At 39.4% G+C, this 21442-nt stretch overlaps 1 protein-coding gene and 1 long non-coding RNA gene across 5 annotated transcripts in view; one reads left to right on the forward strand and one right to left on the reverse strand.

Moving 5' to 3' along the window:
- Positions 1–11789, reverse strand: part of akt3a (v-akt murine thymoma viral oncogene homolog 3a) — a 71068-nt gene extending 59279 nt beyond the window's left edge. The window contains exons 1-3 of one of the 3 annotated variants that reach the window (XM_056760200.1): positions 11163–11789; positions 10981–11085; positions 3197–3556 (exon numbers count right to left, since the gene is read on the reverse strand). In XM_056760200.1, coding sequence (XP_056616178.1) covers positions 3197–3242 — 46 coding nt within the window. In that variant the 5' untranslated portion in view covers positions 3243–3556; positions 10981–11085; positions 11163–11789. Of the gene's footprint in view, positions 1–3196; positions 3557–10980 lie in introns of all 3 variants that reach the window. The other 2 variants (XM_056760201.1, XM_056760199.1) reach the window with 2 other exon arrangements.
- A 1477-nt stretch (positions 11790–13266) lies between these two features.
- LOC130431927 (uncharacterized) lies at positions 13267–15480 on the forward strand. Of its 2 annotated transcripts, XR_008908368.1 has the most exons (4): positions 13267–13742; positions 14619–14789; positions 15021–15154; positions 15345–15480. It is a non-coding gene; the product is annotated as an uncharacterized LOC130431927 (long non-coding RNA). The 2 variants fall into 2 exon arrangements; XR_008908367.1 differs by having other exon boundaries at positions 13267–14789.
- The last annotated feature ends 5962 nt before the right edge of the window (positions 15481–21442 follow it).

The raw sequence follows: 21442 nt of genomic DNA on the forward strand, positions 1-21442 counted from the left end.
TTAGGGGGGCAGAAAGAAGAACATAAGGAGATGGCTGAAGTGGACATTTGAGATCAAGAGACTGTTGTGTATGAGACAGGAACAGGAAGTGAAGCACACAACATAACAGTCAGCAAAGACAACAAGGTTAGTGTTCGGGTCCCTAGACATTCGAGAAAGCTTTGACGGATAGGCGGTCGTAAAGATGCCCTATGAGGGTGGGGAACCTGCCGAGTGAGTTTTGTCATATTGGTCCATGTTTGCTTCCATCAGTGTGTTGCTGCAAAGGGTAAATTTTCTAAAATCTCTACACGAAACAGACTAACTCTGAAGGTGTTTGGGTGTTCATCTATGCAATCCACATGCTAGAATGAGTGAACGTATTTGCCGGCGGTTGAAATAGTGTGTGAGTGCGTGAGTGCATCAGTGATCATGTGAGTGAAGGAGAGAGAGAGCAAGCGAGCTTCATTCATATGCCTGTATCCTTTCTACAGAACAGAGTGTTCCAGCGGTCCTGCGGGAGAGAGAGATGCAGCCATGTGACTCCTCTGCGCTGCTCTTCTGCTATAGAGCCTGACATATAACCTCCGCATCACAACCACAAACACAACACCAACTACTACGCCGGTATCTGAAGCATTTTTATCAACAAGCAAAGTCTGCATTTATGTAGCCATCAGGTAAACTAAACTATAAAATTCCACATTTTAATATAAAACTTCATGGTATTTAGTATTGTAGACTATATGGATTTGAGATTAAGCACAGACATAATGTTTAAAACAATGAAACTTTGGCCGATGCATTAAAGAGACTGAGGTCAGTGATTAAAAGAATGTTTAGACAACGACAACTGAGGTTTGGGAGGGGGGCAAAGTCTCCACTGTCTTAAACTGGCCCTTTTCTTTGTGGTTCATTCATTAGTGGAGTAAACAGGAAATGATGTCAACCTTTTGGAATCCCTCTCCTTCTCACACGCTGCTCTTTTTTTTGGTTAGAAAGTCAAAGCTCAGATGCAAGAAACCCAAAGGAATCGGACATAAAGACCTGTACTGTGCGGCACAGGTGCTCTGTGTTCCAGGAGGAAGAGACAGAGAGAGCGAGAGATGATGAGGCACAGAGAGACAGCAACAAAATGGAAAAGTAAAGGTACAACCAGGCCAGACAGAACGGGGGAAGAAAAGAAAGTAAAAGCAATAATGGAAACAAAAAGTTGCCGAGACAAAATGGAAAAAGAGAGGGTGATCGGGGTTGTGCTGGCAGTCACCCAAGACAAACAAAATAAAGCCAGTTTCCCAGCCCAGGGCTGCACCAAAACCCCCTTCCACACCCCAACAAACTACACATACAAACTCCAGACTCTCTCCATCCTCAAACCCAACAGATTCCACACACAGGAGGGAATTTCAAATCCAGCTTTTGCACACATGTGTTTAAAAGCCCAAAACTGACCCAATTCCCAAAGACGTTGACTGACTCAATTGTTCCCACACTTTGTGACCGCTGCATTTCCATGACCTTTATAGTCATTCACAATCACCACAGTTTTTAGTAGCGATTTTTACTTTCCAACCCTGGAAATTACATTCAGAAATAGTTTTCCATCTCAAAAAATTAAACTAGGGAATTCAATTAAAATTAACAAGATCTAACGGATTCGTGTGGCATACAACGAGCTTGACTTCTGAGGATAAAGTTGCAGACAATGTGTCTGGGAAAGACGGCACATACTACATCAATTCCCATTGACCTTTTACTCCGTAAGTTGTATTTTACCCCAATTCAGACTGCTTAAATGGTGAACACATCTAAATCAGTGTGGCCGTTTATACAATCAGGTGGGCGAGGCATTTGGGCATAACTGACTGCTTATTGTAGCTATTAAACTTCATTGTCTGATCTTCCATTGGTATGTGGCAAATTGGATATCTGAACACTTGCGGGAATTTGTACGATTGCTTCACCAATGTTCTCTAACTACACAGACATTTGCACATGTCTGCATGTGAAACTGAATATAGTATAGCAAAACTAAACAGTCTTAGTTTTTGATAACTCCTTATTAATGCAAGACAATTCATAAACCTCAGGGTTATTCCCAGAGACGGCCCTCAGCCATGGTTCCAAATCATTATGCTCCAACCATTTGCATGAAACTTGCTTTTCCTCATTAGTCAACGATGTTGTTTGTGTTAATGGACCTCCCACTATTCGCCTACACAATTATTAAGTTCAGGCAACTTTAGCATATGACCTCTTTGGACAAATATGAAAAGACGATACCAAATTGAATACTTTGGAAAATAAAATGGTATTTAGACTTTTGAATACTTTCTACGACCTAAATTTACTGTAAATGTATTTATTTACACCCTGTGATTATTGTAACCAGGAATCATGCTGGAGGACTAAAACAGAACACTTTTCGGACACTATAAGAACTTTGTTGGTCAATGAGCGATCAATGAGTTTTGACATTAGTTTCAATACAATCTTAGTAAAAAACCTTAGCATGCAGTGTCCACCTGGGTTAAGACCAAAATGACGGTGTATCACATGTGTGCCTCAATAAGTGACAATAAGACAGAGAGCAAAAATAGACAGAGTAAGAACAATCTGAGAGAAGTACCCTAGATAGTCACCACAGGCACCCCAGATGTCCTTTAAGGACACAGAGCAGCTTCCCACGTGGATGTCACATAAATCTACATTACAAGTGAGTAGGTAAAAGTGTGCATTAATGTTTCTGTACCCAAGTCTGCACCGAAAAAATAAAACAGTTCAAATATAAAAGCATCCGAGCTGTTTTCCTATGACAAAAATGCCTTCCCACCTTAAAAAAAATGAATACTATAACTACCGTACTCCACTCAGACAGAGCATTTCCCATCAGAATGAATGAGTGTGCGTGCGCAGAAAACCCCATCAAACATAGCAGCCCGACACGTCAGAGTAGTGCAGTGAGAAATGATGGATACCAATAATGCATTTGCTACTCAGACAGACCACCAAACACACATGATCCCACAAGAATGTTCTCTAAACGCAGCGCCATGCACACCTCATGAACACGCATGCACTGAGGCACACCCACACGCCGGCTTCCACGCACACATACTGATGCCATGCCGCGGCCCACCCATGAAAGAGAGAGAGCCGCGAGACACACATGCACACACACTCTTCATAGACCTGCAGGCAAACACAAGCTACTTACCCCTCTTCTGTACCCAGCCTTCTTTAACGATAGTGACATCGTTCATGTTGCCACTGAACTCGTCGCTCCTACACACCAGCTCCTGAAGGAGTGATGAGCGGGGGGAAAGTAGGAGAGGAGAGAGGGGGGGTCAGCTCACCCAGCCTCAGAGTCTCCCTCCCTCACTGCTGCTCTCTTTCTCGCTCTCTCTCTCTGGCGTTCCTGCTCACTGGCTGCCTCTCTCGCTCCGCTCTCAAAGGCGTTGTGTAGCGTTTTTCCCCTCCTTCCGTGCTTTCCTCTCTCCCCTGCTCTCTCTCTCTCCGTGATGGTGTCTCTCTCTCTTGCTCTCCAGATCTTCCCACTCCTCGACAGTGACTCAGCCTGGAAGACACATTAAAAAAAGGAACGTGTGGATTTTGCTATTTTCTTCCCCCTTCACTCTTACACAATCTGACAGCATTGTAAAAGCAGACATACAATCCCCCCGTCCCCTTTCTGGTTTCCCTGTCTGGGTCTGTTTCCCATTCTCGCTCTAAACATGCACAACTGTTTAACACTTACATGCACCAAAGTTTCTTTAACAAAGTGTGATGTGAATGTGAGAATAAATAAGCAAACGTGAAGAAGTCCCACTGATAGATGTTGTGTCACCTGAAATGTTTGTCACATCGATGCTCTTTCAGTCATCATATCTGAGTGCGCCTCATGAAATATATACTATATGTAAAGGGATCAGAAATAAGGATGGCCCCAGGGTAGTTTCAGGCCAGATAACATCATGCTAGTTCTGATAATGCTAAACATGTTTTTATGTCTTGAACACTTACCCAATGTGGTTTTCTCTGATGTAATGATATAACTAATGTTGTTGTCAATTGTACTGATTTAAATTACAAAGACTATTTTTATTTTAATAATGATGTGTATATTGTCACTTTATGTTTTATTACTTGCACTACAATTTCAAAGATTTAAATCTATTTCTGACTGACATTGTCTTTTCATTTGCTATATTTGCATATATAGCTTAATTGTTCTTTCCTATTCTGCCTTAAATTTGTCTTTCTCTTGAAATGTCTTTCTCGTGAAGAGCAAACAAAGAATTTTATTGTATCCAGTACATATGACAATAAAGAACGTGAACTTGAGCTGCAAATCTTGGATGCACTGATTTGAATTGCAAAGTTAAAGTCCCCGTGAACTGGAAGTAGCGACCGTTTTTACTTCCGTATTTTGACGCAATTCCAATTGAATTTCGAGTGATAAAAATAGTGGCCATGGATGGCGGTTTTTTTCACTGCGATTTGATTGCATGTATAAAAACAGCTATTGCATTTTGAAATGGAACTGGCACCAGTCTGTCAGTAGAAGGGGAGGAGTTAACGGATGCTCTGCCCAAGCCATCTAACATACGTCATTTAAGATGGAATGTCACTACAGGACGGAAGTGCATTTTCAGATTTTAACTGAAGATTACGAGGGCACATGGATTATAAGAAGAGAATGACCCACATTGATAAGCTATTTACAATAAATTTGAAACATTTATTGAAAAAAGGGCATTGTAATTTTTTATTTCATTGGGACTTTAACAGGTGTCAAACAGCATGTTTTTGATGATCAACTTGCTGTAGCACAAATAATGTTTCATTTAAATGTGAGAAACAACACATATAATATGTAATAAAATGAAATGACATATGGTCAGAACGACATGAGGATGAGTATGCAATGACTATCTGCTAATAAGTTACAATTTGAATTTCTAGATAAGAGTATAAATGAACATTCATGGCTAAACCATTCTGAGAATGAGGAAAAGGACTCAGATACAGGTCAGAAAGTCACACAGTGATACAATCTTTCGAGATTGAGAAACATAGATTTTGTTTTTGATTTATAGGAAAATCTTTATAAATTACTAAGATTAGACTGGATGAATTTATAACATTACACATTATCTAAAGTCTACAAAAAATAAAGAAGTTCAGAACACAGAACTATTATCTTGATCTAATTGTTTTATATTTGGAGAAGCAGTTGTTTGAGTTAACTCAACTAAATCAAGTCGATTATTGAAAAGTGAAGCCAGTCTGTTGTGAGAACAAACAGGCTAGACCTCCAAATGTTAAACAGAGAAGCGAAGACAACCAGATACATCACCTGAGTTAAATGACTGTGACAACTATCAAAAACCTGACAAGCATTCTTCTCAGCAGCAGAAATCACTTGTTAATTCTTGTTAAACATCGGAATGCACATCCTGCTGCAGACGTAACTCTGTGTCCTCTACAACAGAAAAACAAATGCATGAAAGGATCCTCATCCCATCACATACAATTAACAAATGATGTGTGTCCTAGATTTCTGGATACGATGAGTAAGGATGTCACTAAGGAGTCACTGGATACACAGACCATGCCAATGCCTGTAGTGTCACAGGGCCAACGAGAGGTCTCTTATGATGTATTCTTTTGTATGTAAACTTTTATACATTTGACCAAAAATGTTACAATGGTGTTCATTTGATAATTCCAAAACTATTCACACTGTTAATAACATGACTTAATAAGACTGAAAAAGAGGAATGATGCAGTTTCTTCACAAGTCTGAGTACTCACAGAGCCTATTGATAATTCCTGTTAGTGCACTGAGGTGCAACCTTAATCTGCTGTTAATATAGTAAGCGGAGAGCATGGGTGATTTAAGGATCAAAGGGATTTCAGTAAAGTTCCTAATCGTTTATCATGAGCAGGAAACCTTGTACGATGAGTCAAAACACAGGAACACACCAGTAGTTGTATACAACGGACTTTCAGACATACGTTTTATGACATACGCTTTTGTTATTGGACATTTTAACTTTGTGTTTTTTAGCCAAGTTCCCAGCAAAGTACTAGTCTAACCATAATCCTTAGAATCCTAAATTCACCAATCACAAAAGTTGCTTGTTCAAAGATATGCTTCAGGTTTGAAACAGAATAGCATTATGCCCATCTATCCTGAAACTCCACAAAGCGAGATACGACCAGGAAGTCTGTTTTCAAGTGTACTTCTCATTGAAAGTCTTTCAGACTTAAGAACCGTCCACAGAAAGACAACCTTAATGCTATGATAGATTCTCAATTATTTTGCTCCCTCTGGCTGCATACACACTGCAATTAAAGGGGTCATATAAGATGGCTAAAAATAACATTATTATGTTTATTTAGTGTAATACAGTGTGTTTACGGTTAAAAAAACACATTCTTAAATGAGGGCTGAGCGAGCGACTCTTGAGCGTATTGAGCGAGTGGAGCGGAATTTTCAGAAAGGTGCTCTAAACACCGCAAGAAATATTAAAGCCGCGGGCATACTTGACTTACCGTGTCCGCGCTGTCTTGCGCACAAACTCGTCCGCACAGCTTCCTGTGCATACTCATCACAGACCCACTGCAAATTAATCATTGAGGAAGTATTTTCACCATTGCAAACAATCTGAGTAAACATCAAGACAACAATATCAACCAAACAGTATGGAGAAGGATATGCTTCTAATTTTACTGTTTTCTTGGTTTCAACGCAGTTAGTTTTGTATCATTCTTCTTCGACAACGACACACTGCACACTTTCTGTGTGTTTTTTGCTTATACGCTGTTGCACGTGGCACGTCTGAGTGGTCTCAAAGACTGCAAGCAGAAGGGTGTGTGGACGATCGCAGACCCTTCTGATGATGAAAATTACGTCATGCGGACGGCGCACGGACGGACGGACCATACTTCCGCCATAAGCTCCCCTCACATTCTCTGGCTCTGATTGGCAAGATACCCAGTGCGTTGTGATTGGCCGAATACCTCAAGCATGTGGCAGAAATGTAACACCCCTTACCATATTTCAAAGGCTTCAAAGCATATTGACAGCTGATGTTACAGGTGCCGTGTGAGTTCAACTCCGAATATGATCCAAAATATGCATTTGACCAAGCTGATTTATCAACTTTGCAAGCACAACTTTGCAAGCAGAGCATAACAGATCGGTAAGGTTTTATTAAAAAAAACTATTAGGTTAAAAAATTTGCCAACTATAGATAACTTCGAAAAACAGGCTTTTACGCTGTCTCTCGACGCCACTCGACAAAGTCAATCAAATATATTATAACGAGGCATTTGTTGCATCCAACAGGGACATAGATACTGAATATAATGACCTATATTTACTTTTTTCGTGTAGCATCAGGCTAAAGGGGAGAACAGCCAGAGGATACAAGGCTGAATCCAGGTCCAGATGGATTCAGCATCGTAATTATAAAACCATTTCTGCATTTGTGATGGTAGGACCGACAAAAAGCTTCCGTTTGTATAGTCAGTTGCAAATTCATTAAAAATGAAAACGTACTTGCAGGTTGTGAGTGAAAAGCGACAGACAGTCCTTACAAAGTTGGATTTGCCCGACTTTTTAGAAACAACCTTTGTGTACAACCAGGTGTTAATGTGCTGCATACACTCGGATTTTGGAACAGTGTTGTACATAAAACTTACCCGCTGATTTCGAATAGACACGCCTTCTTTCTCTGCGTATACATTTTGGGCGGTGTTCTTTAATGCTTCTCACGAACTGACGTGGAAATGTGGGGGCGTGTTTAAACGTGGCGTTTTAGGCAGGTTTGGATGAGCCTCCGTTCTTAAATAAAACCTCTCTTTTAGTTTGAGACTTCAATTTTTGCAATTTTACGTGTCTAATATATGCATGAACAACTTGTAACACACCAAAGATACAGGAAAAGATGAAAACGCAATATAAGTCACTATATTGTCACTTCATCTTTTATTGCTCTATACTGTTTCGTACACACAGTTCAATCATTTACAGGAGTGACAACCACATTCTACAACCAGATTAATGTCTGAAAAAATGTGTGCAGTGTGAACGAAACCCAACTGAACAACTAGTTAATGACGTTGCGTACCAATATTGTGGTTTAAACAGTTTAAAGAAGAATACAGAAAACAACGCATCTGCCCACATTGCAGAGAAATATGTATAAGAAGTCTCGTTGCTATGGTTACACTCCCAATCATCAAAACTGCAGGAGTGACTCCTGTTCTGTACACACATGGCATGATCATTTGAGTCACTTCTGCATTTGTAAAAGCGGATGTCACTTCTGAAACTTAGCAGTGTTCATGGCTTTCAAATAACAGGAGACATCCCCATCACAGCCAAGCAGTCATGAGCCTATCGCCACATCACCTATCGCCTGGGGATCTCCTGAAGCTGCCAAACCGATTTTTTTTCTCTCCATACAATCGAGGGGAGAACCCTTGAGATAATCATTTAATTCCTGAGCGAGCCTGAGAGGGAGGGGCTCTCCTGTTGAGCCCAGACAAACACAGACACACAATATCAATCATTCTCAGCATGCCAGAAAGTAACATCCAAACATCCGTCGCAAGCATTCAATGCACATAATAAGTATACTGCCACATTTATACTAAGCTTTTCTTTATTGTTCTCGATCGTAATTTATTGTTGCAGTGCCAACAGTTTAATAAATAATTAGCAAAAAATCAAATGAGCCCATATATTTATGTTTTAGCTTTTTAAATGAATACAAAGCACTGCATTGTTGCTTATAGAAAGAGACAAATTTATCAGACCCCTGCGGGCTTAAATTGAACATTTCTATAAAACAGTCGCACAACATCACATACAGTATACAGTCACTGCAGGGGTGTAAACTGGAGCAGCATCACAGAACATTTTGAAAGGAAGCAGGAAAACTCCAGACATTTAGTCATTAAAGCTGAAGTGTGTATGTTTGTAAATGTTATAATACTTCCTCTTCTTCCAGTATAGTATGCAGAAATCCCTTTTAGTAACCACTTGAATGCTAATTTTCCATTAAGGCATAAACGCTATAAAAACATTGCTCTATCCGAGCCGACATTCTGTAGCAACATTTGCTACATTCTGCTGACGGAGTTAATTTGTGGGGAGGGAGACCCCTCTCAGAAAAAATATCAACCAGCAAGTTTCAGGTGAAACACACTTTCCAAACAATACAGTAGTTTCAATTTTACTAATCAAAGCTAATGATGCGCCAAAGCGCCCATTTTAAGCCATGTTTTTGAGCTCTGGAAGACAACAGCAAGCGAATTTTACGCGCTCAATAAAGTATAAGTCAGAGCACATAAACAAGCCTTTTTCATATTTTTCCATGAATCTTCATTTGAGTCAACCAAGCTACTCATCAAGTAAAGATTACCTTTCAAGGAAACAGAAAAAATGCTTAAATGTTCTGTACAACAAGTCAATAATAATACTAAAGTTACATTCTGAATATGGTGGGTATGCAGTTAAACTAATTTCTTATAGTAATAAAGAGCCTCAGTCATGAAACAGAATTGCATTTTGAATGAGATGTTTTTTCCGCAGCCATTCACAAATGCTGAAGCCACAAACACTGTAACAGAAACCGAGAGGAGCCGGTGGTCTATCTACAACCCGAGAAGAGGAAATGAGAAATATGTGAATGAATTCTGCCGGATGTGGATGTCTGAGCACTCAGAGGACCTCTGCTAATCTGCTGCAGGCATTATTATGAAGAGTGTTCTCACCCTGTCTCCATACAGCCGGAAAGCACTTAATGTGAGGTCAATTTAATAATGTCTTCTGTTCTTGTTTTATATAAGCTACTTAAAGACTTCCTCGAAAATAATTCAGCCAATAATAAGGTTCACAGGACATTCAAAGAATAATTGGAGCGTGACTGTATTTTCCAGGCACCTACGGTACAGAGAGTTCATCTGTTCAACACTTCCTGTCAACTTCTATAATCTTGATATCAATCTGACACTACAGCGTGACTGGTTACAGACACAAAACCATTAACACAGGTTATAGGTAACACCTACGTAAATTGGTCATAACTTTGTGCATCCCAAGATTTCATTATATTATTAAGTATATTTCTGAACTCCTCTTACAACGTTCATAAATTGCAAAACCTGTATAATATAATCTTTGAAATTCATATTGCATGCTTCATACGTTACCGCTTTAGGAACAATCAATTCTTCCTCAAATAAAAGGTCAAAATTATGAAGGTAATGACGTACTGATATGTTTAGCTTTCTTGCACCGTAAGATTTCTACTTGTCTTTAAGATTTCTACTGCTTCACAGAAACACACAGTATGCTATGGCTACAATAAACATCATTCATTTTATTACACTATAGAATTAATTATGTTAACATCAAGCTGCAAAAGGATCAAACATAAAGTTTTCACATATAATTATTCCGATACTCTGATACTGTGCAGCCTGATACATTCTGAACTCAATGTAAACAAGAGGGCGAGACTGACACCAACAAATGTCAACATTAAATTGGATTTACACTTCGTGGAACTACAGCCGCAACCTGTCGGCCAATTTCTTAAGTGGGTTGAACTGTTAGTTGTGAATCTTCTCTTCAGTTGCAATAAGCAGCTCTTTATAAACAGTGCATTCTGCATTATGGTTCACAGCGATATAATTCAAGCTTTGCCACGTTCAATAAGTAATGAAAATTAAATTGCCAGGGGAGGGTGGAGCTGTCTAGCAAGTTTTAATTTGGATTTAAGCAAAAACATGCAAGGCCAGAAGCGGAGCTGTAGCTTCTCATCTAACACTCTGGACCGCAGCATCACCACGCGCCGCATCATCGACTCATCTAAACGCTACAGTGTATCGCAGCTGCGTCACAGCGAGCCAGGCGTTGCGTCAAAAGCTACATTTAAAATGCCTGTTAACTGTTAACATTCATAGCGGGTTTCTCTTTACCTGGCGCTGGTAGGGAGACCAATGGGCTTCCCTCGCCTTCCCCGAGCGTCCTCCTTAAAGGCTCGAATGGAGCACGGATGGACGGCGGAGAACGGAGAACCACGCCTACATAGAGAGAGCACAGTCAAGTGCTCACTGCAAGAGTGTTGTCTCGATATGGGGAATTATATTATGATACTAACCGCGAAACGGCAGCGGTAGTTCCTTATCCCAGGAACCGCCGCTCAGCTTCTGACAGCACACCGATATGACGACTTTCAGCAAAGCTCCTCCCTCTCACGGTTACCCTCTCTCACCCCGCGTCTTCCGCTGCTAACCCGGTGCGTCTCCCGGTTTGCCCTCACAGCTCCATAGACGCTCCTGCTTGTGGTGCGCGGCGCCAGAACATCTCGCGAGAGTCGTTGTGTTGACAGAAGCCGCGTGGATTTGCTATGGATAAGAGAATTTGGTTTATGAGAAACTTTTTCATTCATTTAATGTGATTTAAAGATGCTTCGTTACGTAATTCCACATACATGTGCATGTATGAATCGTTTATATGAATCGTATAGAATATTTTTTAAGCATTATTACATAGCACCACCTTTTTGTGCCATCGAGGGGACGAATGTATGTTTGTATAATTCCCTATTGTACATTAATTAAGATTATGCCTGTGTAATGAGCTTTTCTTTGATATCACCAAATATTGTGTACTTTTACATTTTTTCCAGACAAACAACTGACTTAAAATACTTTTCTAATATTTGCGTTGATAAAATCCGAAAGCTTTGCAGGTGCATGTGAGTTCTTCTCCACAGAACAGCAACAACTGAGACTGGCAAAACTGCGCCAAATATTTGAGCGGTCAAAGTCGGAACTGCAACGATTAAGAGAGCAGATTGTTATTTGATGCTATTTGTGGTTACGCGATTTTTTCCTTTCTCCTTTTATTTCTAAGAAATAATTGAACACAGAGTAATTTATAACACAGATGACTATTGTATAACATGCTTTTTATGACACATATTTGCATGTATTTGTTCTTTTGGGTCATTTGTATTACCTGCTCTATTTATAGGTTTTATTCTCTATCCTTGTTTCTGTGCTGCTTATGTGCATTGCGAATGTGCTTAGACATGTTCACTGTATATAAGAAAGATGTATTACTGTATACAAAAAGATTGTCCTACTTATAACTAAATAATATATAGATTGTCTGTATAAAGCCACAAGGTGCCATGCAGAGTCATTTTCACATGAGGACTAAGCACAGAATGTTAACCACAGCTGCCCTAGACCTCATTCCTTGGCCAGGTTTCACCTGGGCACCGCTGAAATGAAAGATTTTAGGCTTTTAATCCCACTGGACAAAATGCACAGTATCTCTGTATAAAGTCATTGGTCCTGGACTCTGGCCCCTTGCCCACACTGACTGTTCCAGATGGCCGAGAAAGGTGCAGCAGAGGTAAAGCAAGAGACTATACTGTGACACAGGTGGGGAATGGCCTGGCAGATATCCCTCAGTCCCTCCATCAGCTGTCCATGCCTGCAGAGCGACTGCAGTTTCCCCACTGCACTTATGACACTGCCGCTACACAAGGGCTTGCATAGACTGTTGTGTTAAACTAGGTTAAAAATGTTAAGGTTTATACCGATACATATTGGGGATCAAAAAGTCTTAAAAGGTTCACTTCATGCAAAATATTTCATATATGAACACCCTGGGCAGAGGGAATGTCTTAAACTTCATGTATGACTTTGGAGCTGTCAGTGAAGTTTTGCGCCTGCATGGACTCGCAACGTTAAACCTGAGCATGAATATTTTTATTAACATTTCAACAGATAACATGGCCATTAGTAGGTCACTCTCCAATGGAACAGTTGATTTCCTTGTTATCCATCAATCTGGGACCACATTAGCCACTCGGATGCAGACAGGTGAACCAGAATGGACATTTCTGCCCGTATGTTTCCCCATCTGAAATAGATAAAGCTGTCCTGCACACCTTTGACTGGGGCTACAGCTGCTCTGCCTGATCTCATGTGCGATCTCTGTCTACAGCTGTCCCTCTCTTCATCCAGGGCCACATACGAGGGGCTCCAGCGACCACTGACATGGACGCACATGAAAGTGATTGGATAAATCTCTTGAGCTTCTCTGTGTTTTCAGGGTTCAGCTGGCAAAGTGCCCTCTTGTCCATTGGGAAGGGTCAGTATGAGGTAGGAACTGATTGGGTCCGGGGTTGAGTGGAAAGGGGGGAGTTTGAGGGGCACGGTAAGATCCTGTTTGAGGTCTTACACCTAGGTCTTATCTCTCAGGAGTGATACACTGAGGTTGAATGGCTGTGCGTCTGTGCTGTCCATCTGGAAAGAGGGAATGTGCACGTGTGTCTGTGTAAAAAAGGATGTCATATGTGATCCCCATATTACTTTCTCCTGGCCAGGTGGATCCAAATGGGACGTTTATTTTTATGTATGCACTCGACAGATGAACTTGTTTCTACTTTTTTTTCTCCCAGCCCTTGCTTCTACACTGGAATAAATCTTATTTTTACGTACACTGTAACGAATTGCTGTAAAAACTACAGCGTTATTTTACAGAAGCTGACTGTATTTTAAATAATACAGAATATTGCTGTAAAGTGCAATGCATTCTGGGGTCACGTGACGGATTAACTCAATGTACAGAATATTGCTGTAAATTTCAAATCTACAATGGCGGGATGATCTTCAACAGTCGAGATTGGGGTAGTGCTCAAAATGAATGATTCACACCTGTGGTAAGTAACTTATTACGTATTTTTTTTTCCATATTTGGTAACTATCATACTGGTAACTTTATATAGAGGTATCTAAATTCGCGGTTCATATTGCTAACCCCGGATTCAACCTCTATCCGCGGGGACCGAATGAGTCTTGCGGGGTTTCAGCAGCGCCGTCGCGGTAAGATTTCAAACATTCTCCGTCGCTATAGCACCTGAGGACAGAAGTTGTTCATGTTATTTAGAGTTTTTGTTCACACCAGGAGTGAAGGCGGTATGTGACGAGCTACAGTTCATTGTATTAGTAAGTTGACGGTTGTTTTTTTAATGTTGAACATCGCGCCCGCCGTAGACTCGGTAAAAGTTACATGCTTCGACAGTTGTGATACCACACTCGCTCGTGATTATTTTGTGGTGTAATTCAAATTTGCAAATGCAGTCATCCGTTAAATCGAGCGCCCAAATTAAAATGAGTCACCATAGCTTGAGGTAAGTCGATGTTCACGGAGGATAGCCCGGTAAAGTGATTAATGTACGTAACCATCTAGATATACAGTTTATGTATCGGAGGCCAGCTGAGAGCTTGAGCAAAAGACGTTAGCGACACCCTCATTGTATAGCAGGCCTGTCTCCCAAATAGGACCGTTGGAGGGTGGGAGTGAGACCCGTTACAAAATACTAGTGTGACAATTTCTTGACCGTGACATCCCTAACGTTAGTTGGATTACATTTCTGTATAAGTACGGTTTTAAGTGTAAGTTACTCTGTGTAATTTGCTTAGAGTTTGTTTGTAGAGTCACTTATACTAAAATGTAGTTTAAATGTAAAATGCTTAAAGATAATTTAGTCACTATTAACTATAACTATTGTCACATGTGGTATTGTTTGTTTTAGGACACACTTTGCCATGCAGGCCACTGGATACTGACTACTGAAGGTTAGGTTGTGTGTGACGGTGCTCAGCACAGCTTCATGTCTGGCCTTACCACTCTGTTCATAGCATGTTACATATTCAGGCTTGAGTACCAGGATGGGGCAAGCGTGTATCTTTGAGTCCAATGAAAGGTATTAATTGAACAACTTCCTTACCTGCTTTTTATAGATATGTTAATGTTATATACCTGTTAAGACCTTTAAAACAATATTTCTCAACGAGAGATGCATTTTTTTTGGGCAAATTATTTAGAAGTCTCCCCTATTTAACACTAGCAAGCTGATGATTTAATTCATGTGTTTTAATATAATATATTTTGTACATTTAATATATAACATTTAGTTTTTCCTGACTCTTTGTAGATATTAATCCAGAGAGTGGAACAAGAAGAAGCGTCATCTAAAATGCCAGGATACAGAAGAAACAGGTTGCAGTGAACCCACATGTCGCCGCTCTTCTAAACACAATGATGAATATTCAGTGTAATCGATGAAAAGTAAGAAGCACACACACACACACAGACACACACACACACACACACACACACACACACGCACACACACACACACACAGATCTCATCATTGAATTACATCATTTATTATTCTCTGACTGTAAATGTTGTCCTCTGTTTTTCTCTGACTATAAATTGAATATCTAACATTATTCTCTTGTTTCGTTTCCATAGTTCCAGCTACTTGTTGTGCTCTGATGGATCAAGATGGTGACCGTTTTACAGACTCACTTGGGCCTTGTTTTGCAATGTTGTTTCATGATGGTAATGTTGGTTAACGTGTTGTTTAAACAGGAATGTTTAAAGAGCCATGTTGGATACTATGAAGTTGTTACTGAATAAAATTATTTCATGTACAACAACGTACACAATTTGTCTGTAATGTATTTTTGTATCAATTAAAAAAAATAAACACTGTATATCCAGTATGCAAAACATACTGGATATACAGTGATTATGGTATTATTGCCAAATTTGACCAAACTGTCATTTAAAAAATTGTGTCATTAATTTCCATAATTATGTCCCATAAAGTTAGTCAGAAATTTTAAGCCATTGATTCAAAAAGTCAGAAATAGATTGTGTTACACAGCAGCAGCAGGGTAACATCACAGTTGAGAGAGAGAGTCGCATCAACTCTGTTGACTCTAATGGAACAGTCTTTTCACAGCAATGGCGGTTCATGGAGCCTCTCAATAGTTCCAGGAAGTTAGAAACGCATGGTGCTGCGGCTAAACAGACCAGTTGAGGTAAACTTTGAACAATTTAAAGACGTTAGTCGTTAATGAATAAGACAATCAAAGAATTAAAAGAAAAAACATAACTTCCTGGGAATATTTGAAGGCTCCATAAGTCCCGTGACAAGTGAAAATTATTACCTTCCATTGTCGTGTATCTCTTAATGGCTCTGGGCATCACTATTGCAATTGTTATCAACTTCATGCTTAATTTCTCAAAAGTGTGTTATTTTAATCTTATGCCAAGCAAGGTTATCTTAGATTAAAGCTTTGAAAGCATCTTTTTTTTATTGAAATCAAATAAAATATTGGCCTAAAAATTGTTGGGGAAAAAATAAACTGACAAAAAATTGAAATGTTGCTAAAGTTAATTCATCTTATGTTGCAACATTAAAAATAAAAGCTATAAAATATGAATAATCATAACTATAATTACTTTATGCCAAAACTCTTTCATCATTTTATTTTGAATGCAACATTTAGATATTTTTCATTGAATACAATTTTAATAATTTAAATAAATTGCAGATTTCTCTATTTATACTTACAAGGATCGACTTGTTTTGGCAGGAGCTCAGGTGTGAGTGTTCTGACATGAATATTCATTAAAAACTTTAGTCATGCTTACTGTAATATGACCACTCGGCAGATTTGCTCCAGTGTGTACTATATGCGCCAGTGTCTTGAATGTAACAAAGTCAGGACTGCTTATATCTACTCACCAATTCACAGAGTTATACTCAGGTATAACATGCATGTATTTAAACAGCGTTTCTTTTTAAACTCAGTGTGCTGTATGTTGGGCTATAAGTTAGCTATGGCAGCCTCTGGCAGGTCTTCTGGATAGGGAAGGCGTTTTCTCAGTGCCCCCAGCCAGTGCAGCTGTTCCTTGGGTTTGACATCTGGGCTTGATAGATCATCATGATGCCAGAGGTGCATCAAACACCCCTAGGTGCCACACATTACATTCATGCCACAGCCCCTGCACACCCTCCTCATCCAGATGCATGCTGGGATGCCACAGGGTGCCATCCAACCTCATAGCCAAGGCTCTCACAGTGGGAGCCAAGCCATATGTCAAAGTCAAATATGAGTGATATAGAACTATATCACACCTCTGCTGAGAGAAAGGTTTTAGTACTCTCTGATTAAAGAACCACCTAGCTGATTTTTTCTATTGCTCTGCAGATTAGCTCAGTTCATAGAGCATGTTGCTTTGGATAAAAGTGTCTGCCAAATGAGGTTAAACTGAGCTTTCACTTATATCTAACTTCACGGTTATTGCTTCGGGAACAATAGAAATACATAGAAATGTAAGAACACAGCAAGTAAACTGAAAGTTACAATTCACTTAAAAATGAAAATTATGTCACATCTATCTCTCTCACGTTTACAGTTTGTCATAGTAAACATGTTTTCAGTCACTGTGTTATGTTCATCCTCAGGATGTGCACATCTGGGAACAGCTGGACTAAGTTAAACCATGTTGTTGGTTTCAGGTTCCCTGAGGGCTCAGAACGCTTGCACAAGGGACAAAGGCCTGGAAGATGCACATCTGGAAGCCCAGCCTGTATTTGAATTACAACTGGATGACATCCTCCATTCTTTTTTCATCACATCTTGAGGAATGTTTGTTTTGGCTTATCTTCAAGGTATAGACGTTGCACGGAGCATTCTGCAGAACATTCTCCCTAGTACATCCTGATGAGTTACCAAGTGTTTCTTCACACAGGAAGTTCACAGCTCACAGCTTTGTCCTGGTAATGAAATATCAAAATATCTTTTTAACATTGTGATTGTGACAAATGGGCTGTAACTCAGCCAACTGTAATCCAGTGCATTTATCACAGTGATTTTAGCATCACACTTTCTTCAAGATATTTAGCTCTTTGATGCACCACAGAATACCTTAAACATTTTGAAATGCCTTTAAGATTTTTGTAATGCAAAGCCAGGTGTCTCGGTACAGCTGGGATCACAGGTTGGCTGACATATAAATATTGAATTGGTTCATTTTGTTGTTTTCATAATTTAAAAAATAGGGAATTTGAAATGTTGATAATTATTATACAAGAGTGCCTGTACAGATCTTCAAACACACAGTGAATATTTGTTTATATCTCTGAATCTGCAGAGCAGAGCTTGTCATACATGTACAGCGTGAATGGTACTAAATACTGGTACTACTGACTACTGGTACTTAAACTGGTACTAAAAGAGAAGAAACATTTGAAACTAAATTCAAAAAATACTCTTGTAGAACTCAGATGTGTTATTCAATTTATACGACAGCTGCTCTATATTAAAACAAAAATAAATTCTTCTTTATAAATTTTCTTCTTTTAAATTGACAGTTCAAAAAATTGTACTGCTGTCATCATTTACTCTTCCTATTTTCATTTCAAACGTGTAAAACTTAAAAAAAAAAAAAATAACAATGGCGGTACCCATTCACTTCTATTGTATGGACAGAAAATTCAGAAAAGTCATCGCCATTGTTTGGTTACCAACATTCTTAAGTAAGACAAATATTAAACAAGATGTCTAGCTACATAATTAACATAAGTGGCACATAATACCATTCTTAAAAAAAAATAGGCTGCACATATGTTTGGAAGTTAAACTAGATTTGTGAATAGGACATACGAATATATTCCCTTTTGTCTATCTTTACAAAAAGCATATCCTGAAAGACACATCTGCAAGCCCCCTCCTAAGACAGCCTCACCACTGTATCTCTTCAAAGCATCTCTCGCTGATGGATGGTTTGTTGTAGATGGAGCAGAAAAAAACAGCCACTTGCAATTCATCAGGCCTGGAATAATGAGCGGAGCACTACATCGATTTAGCCCGGGGCTTACAGCTCGAACATCTGGCCTGGTTGGCAGCCATAGTCAAGGCCAGCACTATTGGAGAGCTTTCTTTGGAGGGTCCAGATGCAGATAGAGGAGGATCGCTACAAATGCTACAGATGGAAACGCTGGAACAGATGATGTGGTGGGCAGCTCCCGCCACTGTTGGCACAGGTAGCTTGTCTCCAACAGCTGGCACAGGTTAGGCATTCCTGGGAATTGGTGCCACAAGGCAAATGTTCGCACTGGCAGAGGTTGCGGTTGTGGTACGTACACACACTGTTGGTGCAGGTATCATCAATCAGGCGGACCACGGCAATGAATCGTAATAAGAAAATTGTTCATCTCTGCTTATGTTTTACTAGAATTTCAGCTGCAAGTCTATTTATATCAAGCAGCCAATTAACAAGTAAGTCTGTGTTTTTCCACTTGTTGAAAGCAGCTAAAAGCCACCGATGTATTATAATAACTATTAATATATTCAAAAATAATAATAATATTTTTTTTGTTTTCTTTTAAATTAACGCTGAAAAGGCATTTTAGCTTAAAAGTAAAATTTCTGTTTGCACTTTAGTAGAACGACATACACCTCTGTTGGGTGCATGTTTGTTAAATATGCACATATGGAAATGTAACCAAAAGTTCATGCCTCGTTGGTCGATCAGTTTTCATCTTAATCTAATGACAAAATGCACTACTAATTCTAATCTAATTTACATCAAAACATTCAAAAATATTTGTTTTATTTTATGTTGGTATTAACCCATGCAAAATATAAAATGTAGTCATACTCATGCTGTTGGAAACTAAAATGGAGAAACTAACAGATTGTGTGTGGGGGTTGAGTCTGAGACTGTGAATATAATGGTCTTGCCCAGATGTATGTGTCTGGACTGCTCAGACTGGCACAAAGCTGGCCACTGCTCTCTGATGGACATCTGGATAGCAAATTGGTTAATGGTGCCTCCAAGCCAAAAGGTAGTGAGCCATCTCCTCTTCCAGCAATGCAAGAGCTGCCGCGCATCTGTGTTCCACCTACCCCAGAAAAACATCCCCCTACAGGCCTGAGAAAAGGCTGGGAATGAGAGAGGAGTAGTGCTTAGTCCAAACCATGTCTCTGGAGGAAAGCATTTTAAGATATGGGGTTTAAGACATTTACTGTATGTGATATAAAGATAAAAAAAGGATTAAATTATAATATTTAATTGAGTTTTCATGCTTTTGGTCCATGTGTGACAACACATATGAAAAACACCTTTCAATTTCATGAAAATGAAAGATTTTTTTTACCAAAGGTTTTCACCATACTGATACTGAAACTTTTGCTGATACTGATACTCACCACAGATTTTGTTTTATTTTTTCTTATTTTTTTATGTCCCATCCATAACAGTCCATAATCTTCATAAATGGGAACATCCATAACACATGTATTTCCCTCATTTTAAATAGAAAACATGCATGCTTGACATTTTTCTGATGTCTGGATTCAATGGGTAAGGGAAATTAAACAGTTTTGACATGAATGACTCGCAGTCACTCATTTGGTCCAATACAATACTCTCTAAAGGAACGTCTCTCCCCCTTATATCAACAGCTTCTGGCTTGCAATGGTGCAAATCATGCTTATAACTCTAATGTGAAGTAAACACTACCGACGAGATTTAAGTTGCACTATTACACGATCCCAAATGAATATTCGCCCGCTATAGGATCTGGCCACAATGATATACAGTAAGAATACTCGTACATATCTCTTGCTCCATATAACCAGCAGAATCTTGCCGAGGATCTAAATTTCAATTTCGCCTGGAAGTGCAGTACCAATGGCCCATGGTGCCGCCCTCACTGCTCCAGATTCAATTATAGACAGATGTGATTAGGCAAGCAGATGTGAATGTGTATCAGACCTTGAAATCATAACACAACACATATTACTTTCCTATCTACAGCAATATTCGGAGTGTTTCCAAAAACAGTTGACTCAAAGTGCAATATCATCATCCTGCCCTCAGAACCTGGGCATGGATACTGAATGACTTGAAACACAGAATAAGGATACGGTGTGAATTCAAACTAAAGCTTTCTTTTTGTGGCCTGATCTCCACCATCTGTGGATAAACAAGTTAAACACACAGCAGTTTCTCCTGATGTCTGAACCCTAGAGGATGTGAACCCCACCCCCTCAACAGATGCAGCCCCTCCAGAGGCTTTGGGTGAGCTGTGGGAAAGAACAGCTGTTCTCCTGCCTAATAAGAGGGTTGCACGTGAGACAGGTAGGTCATGAATTATTTACTCGAAAAGTTATTGTTTCTAGCTTCTGATAAAAATCTCAATGGATCCGCTTAAATGCAGGAAGTACTTCTCAGGATAGGTCCATATACGTTAAACACGTCCTGTGAATTAGGCCTTTTACAAATGTATTCCCTTTCCAATAGTTCTGCTAAAGATTGCAATAAGAATTTCAATGTTAAACAGTTTTATAAATTTAAGGTCAACGTTTGAAAATCTCCCATTAATGTCCCTTTTTAAAATGGTTGAGTTGACAATAGAGAGGCCTCACACAGTGATGATGTCATTGTCATTTTTGCATTATGAAATACGTTTTGATCCTTTCTTACTTTCTCATAAATTTGTATTGTAACTGCTACTAAATACCTTGTTATTTATCCATTTGGCAGAC

Source organism: Triplophysa dalaica, chromosome 11, assembly GCF_015846415.1.
Source record: "Triplophysa dalaica isolate WHDGS20190420 chromosome 11, ASM1584641v1, whole genome shotgun sequence".
NCBI classification, from domain to species: Eukaryota; Metazoa; Chordata; class Actinopteri; order Cypriniformes; family Nemacheilidae; genus Triplophysa; species Triplophysa dalaica.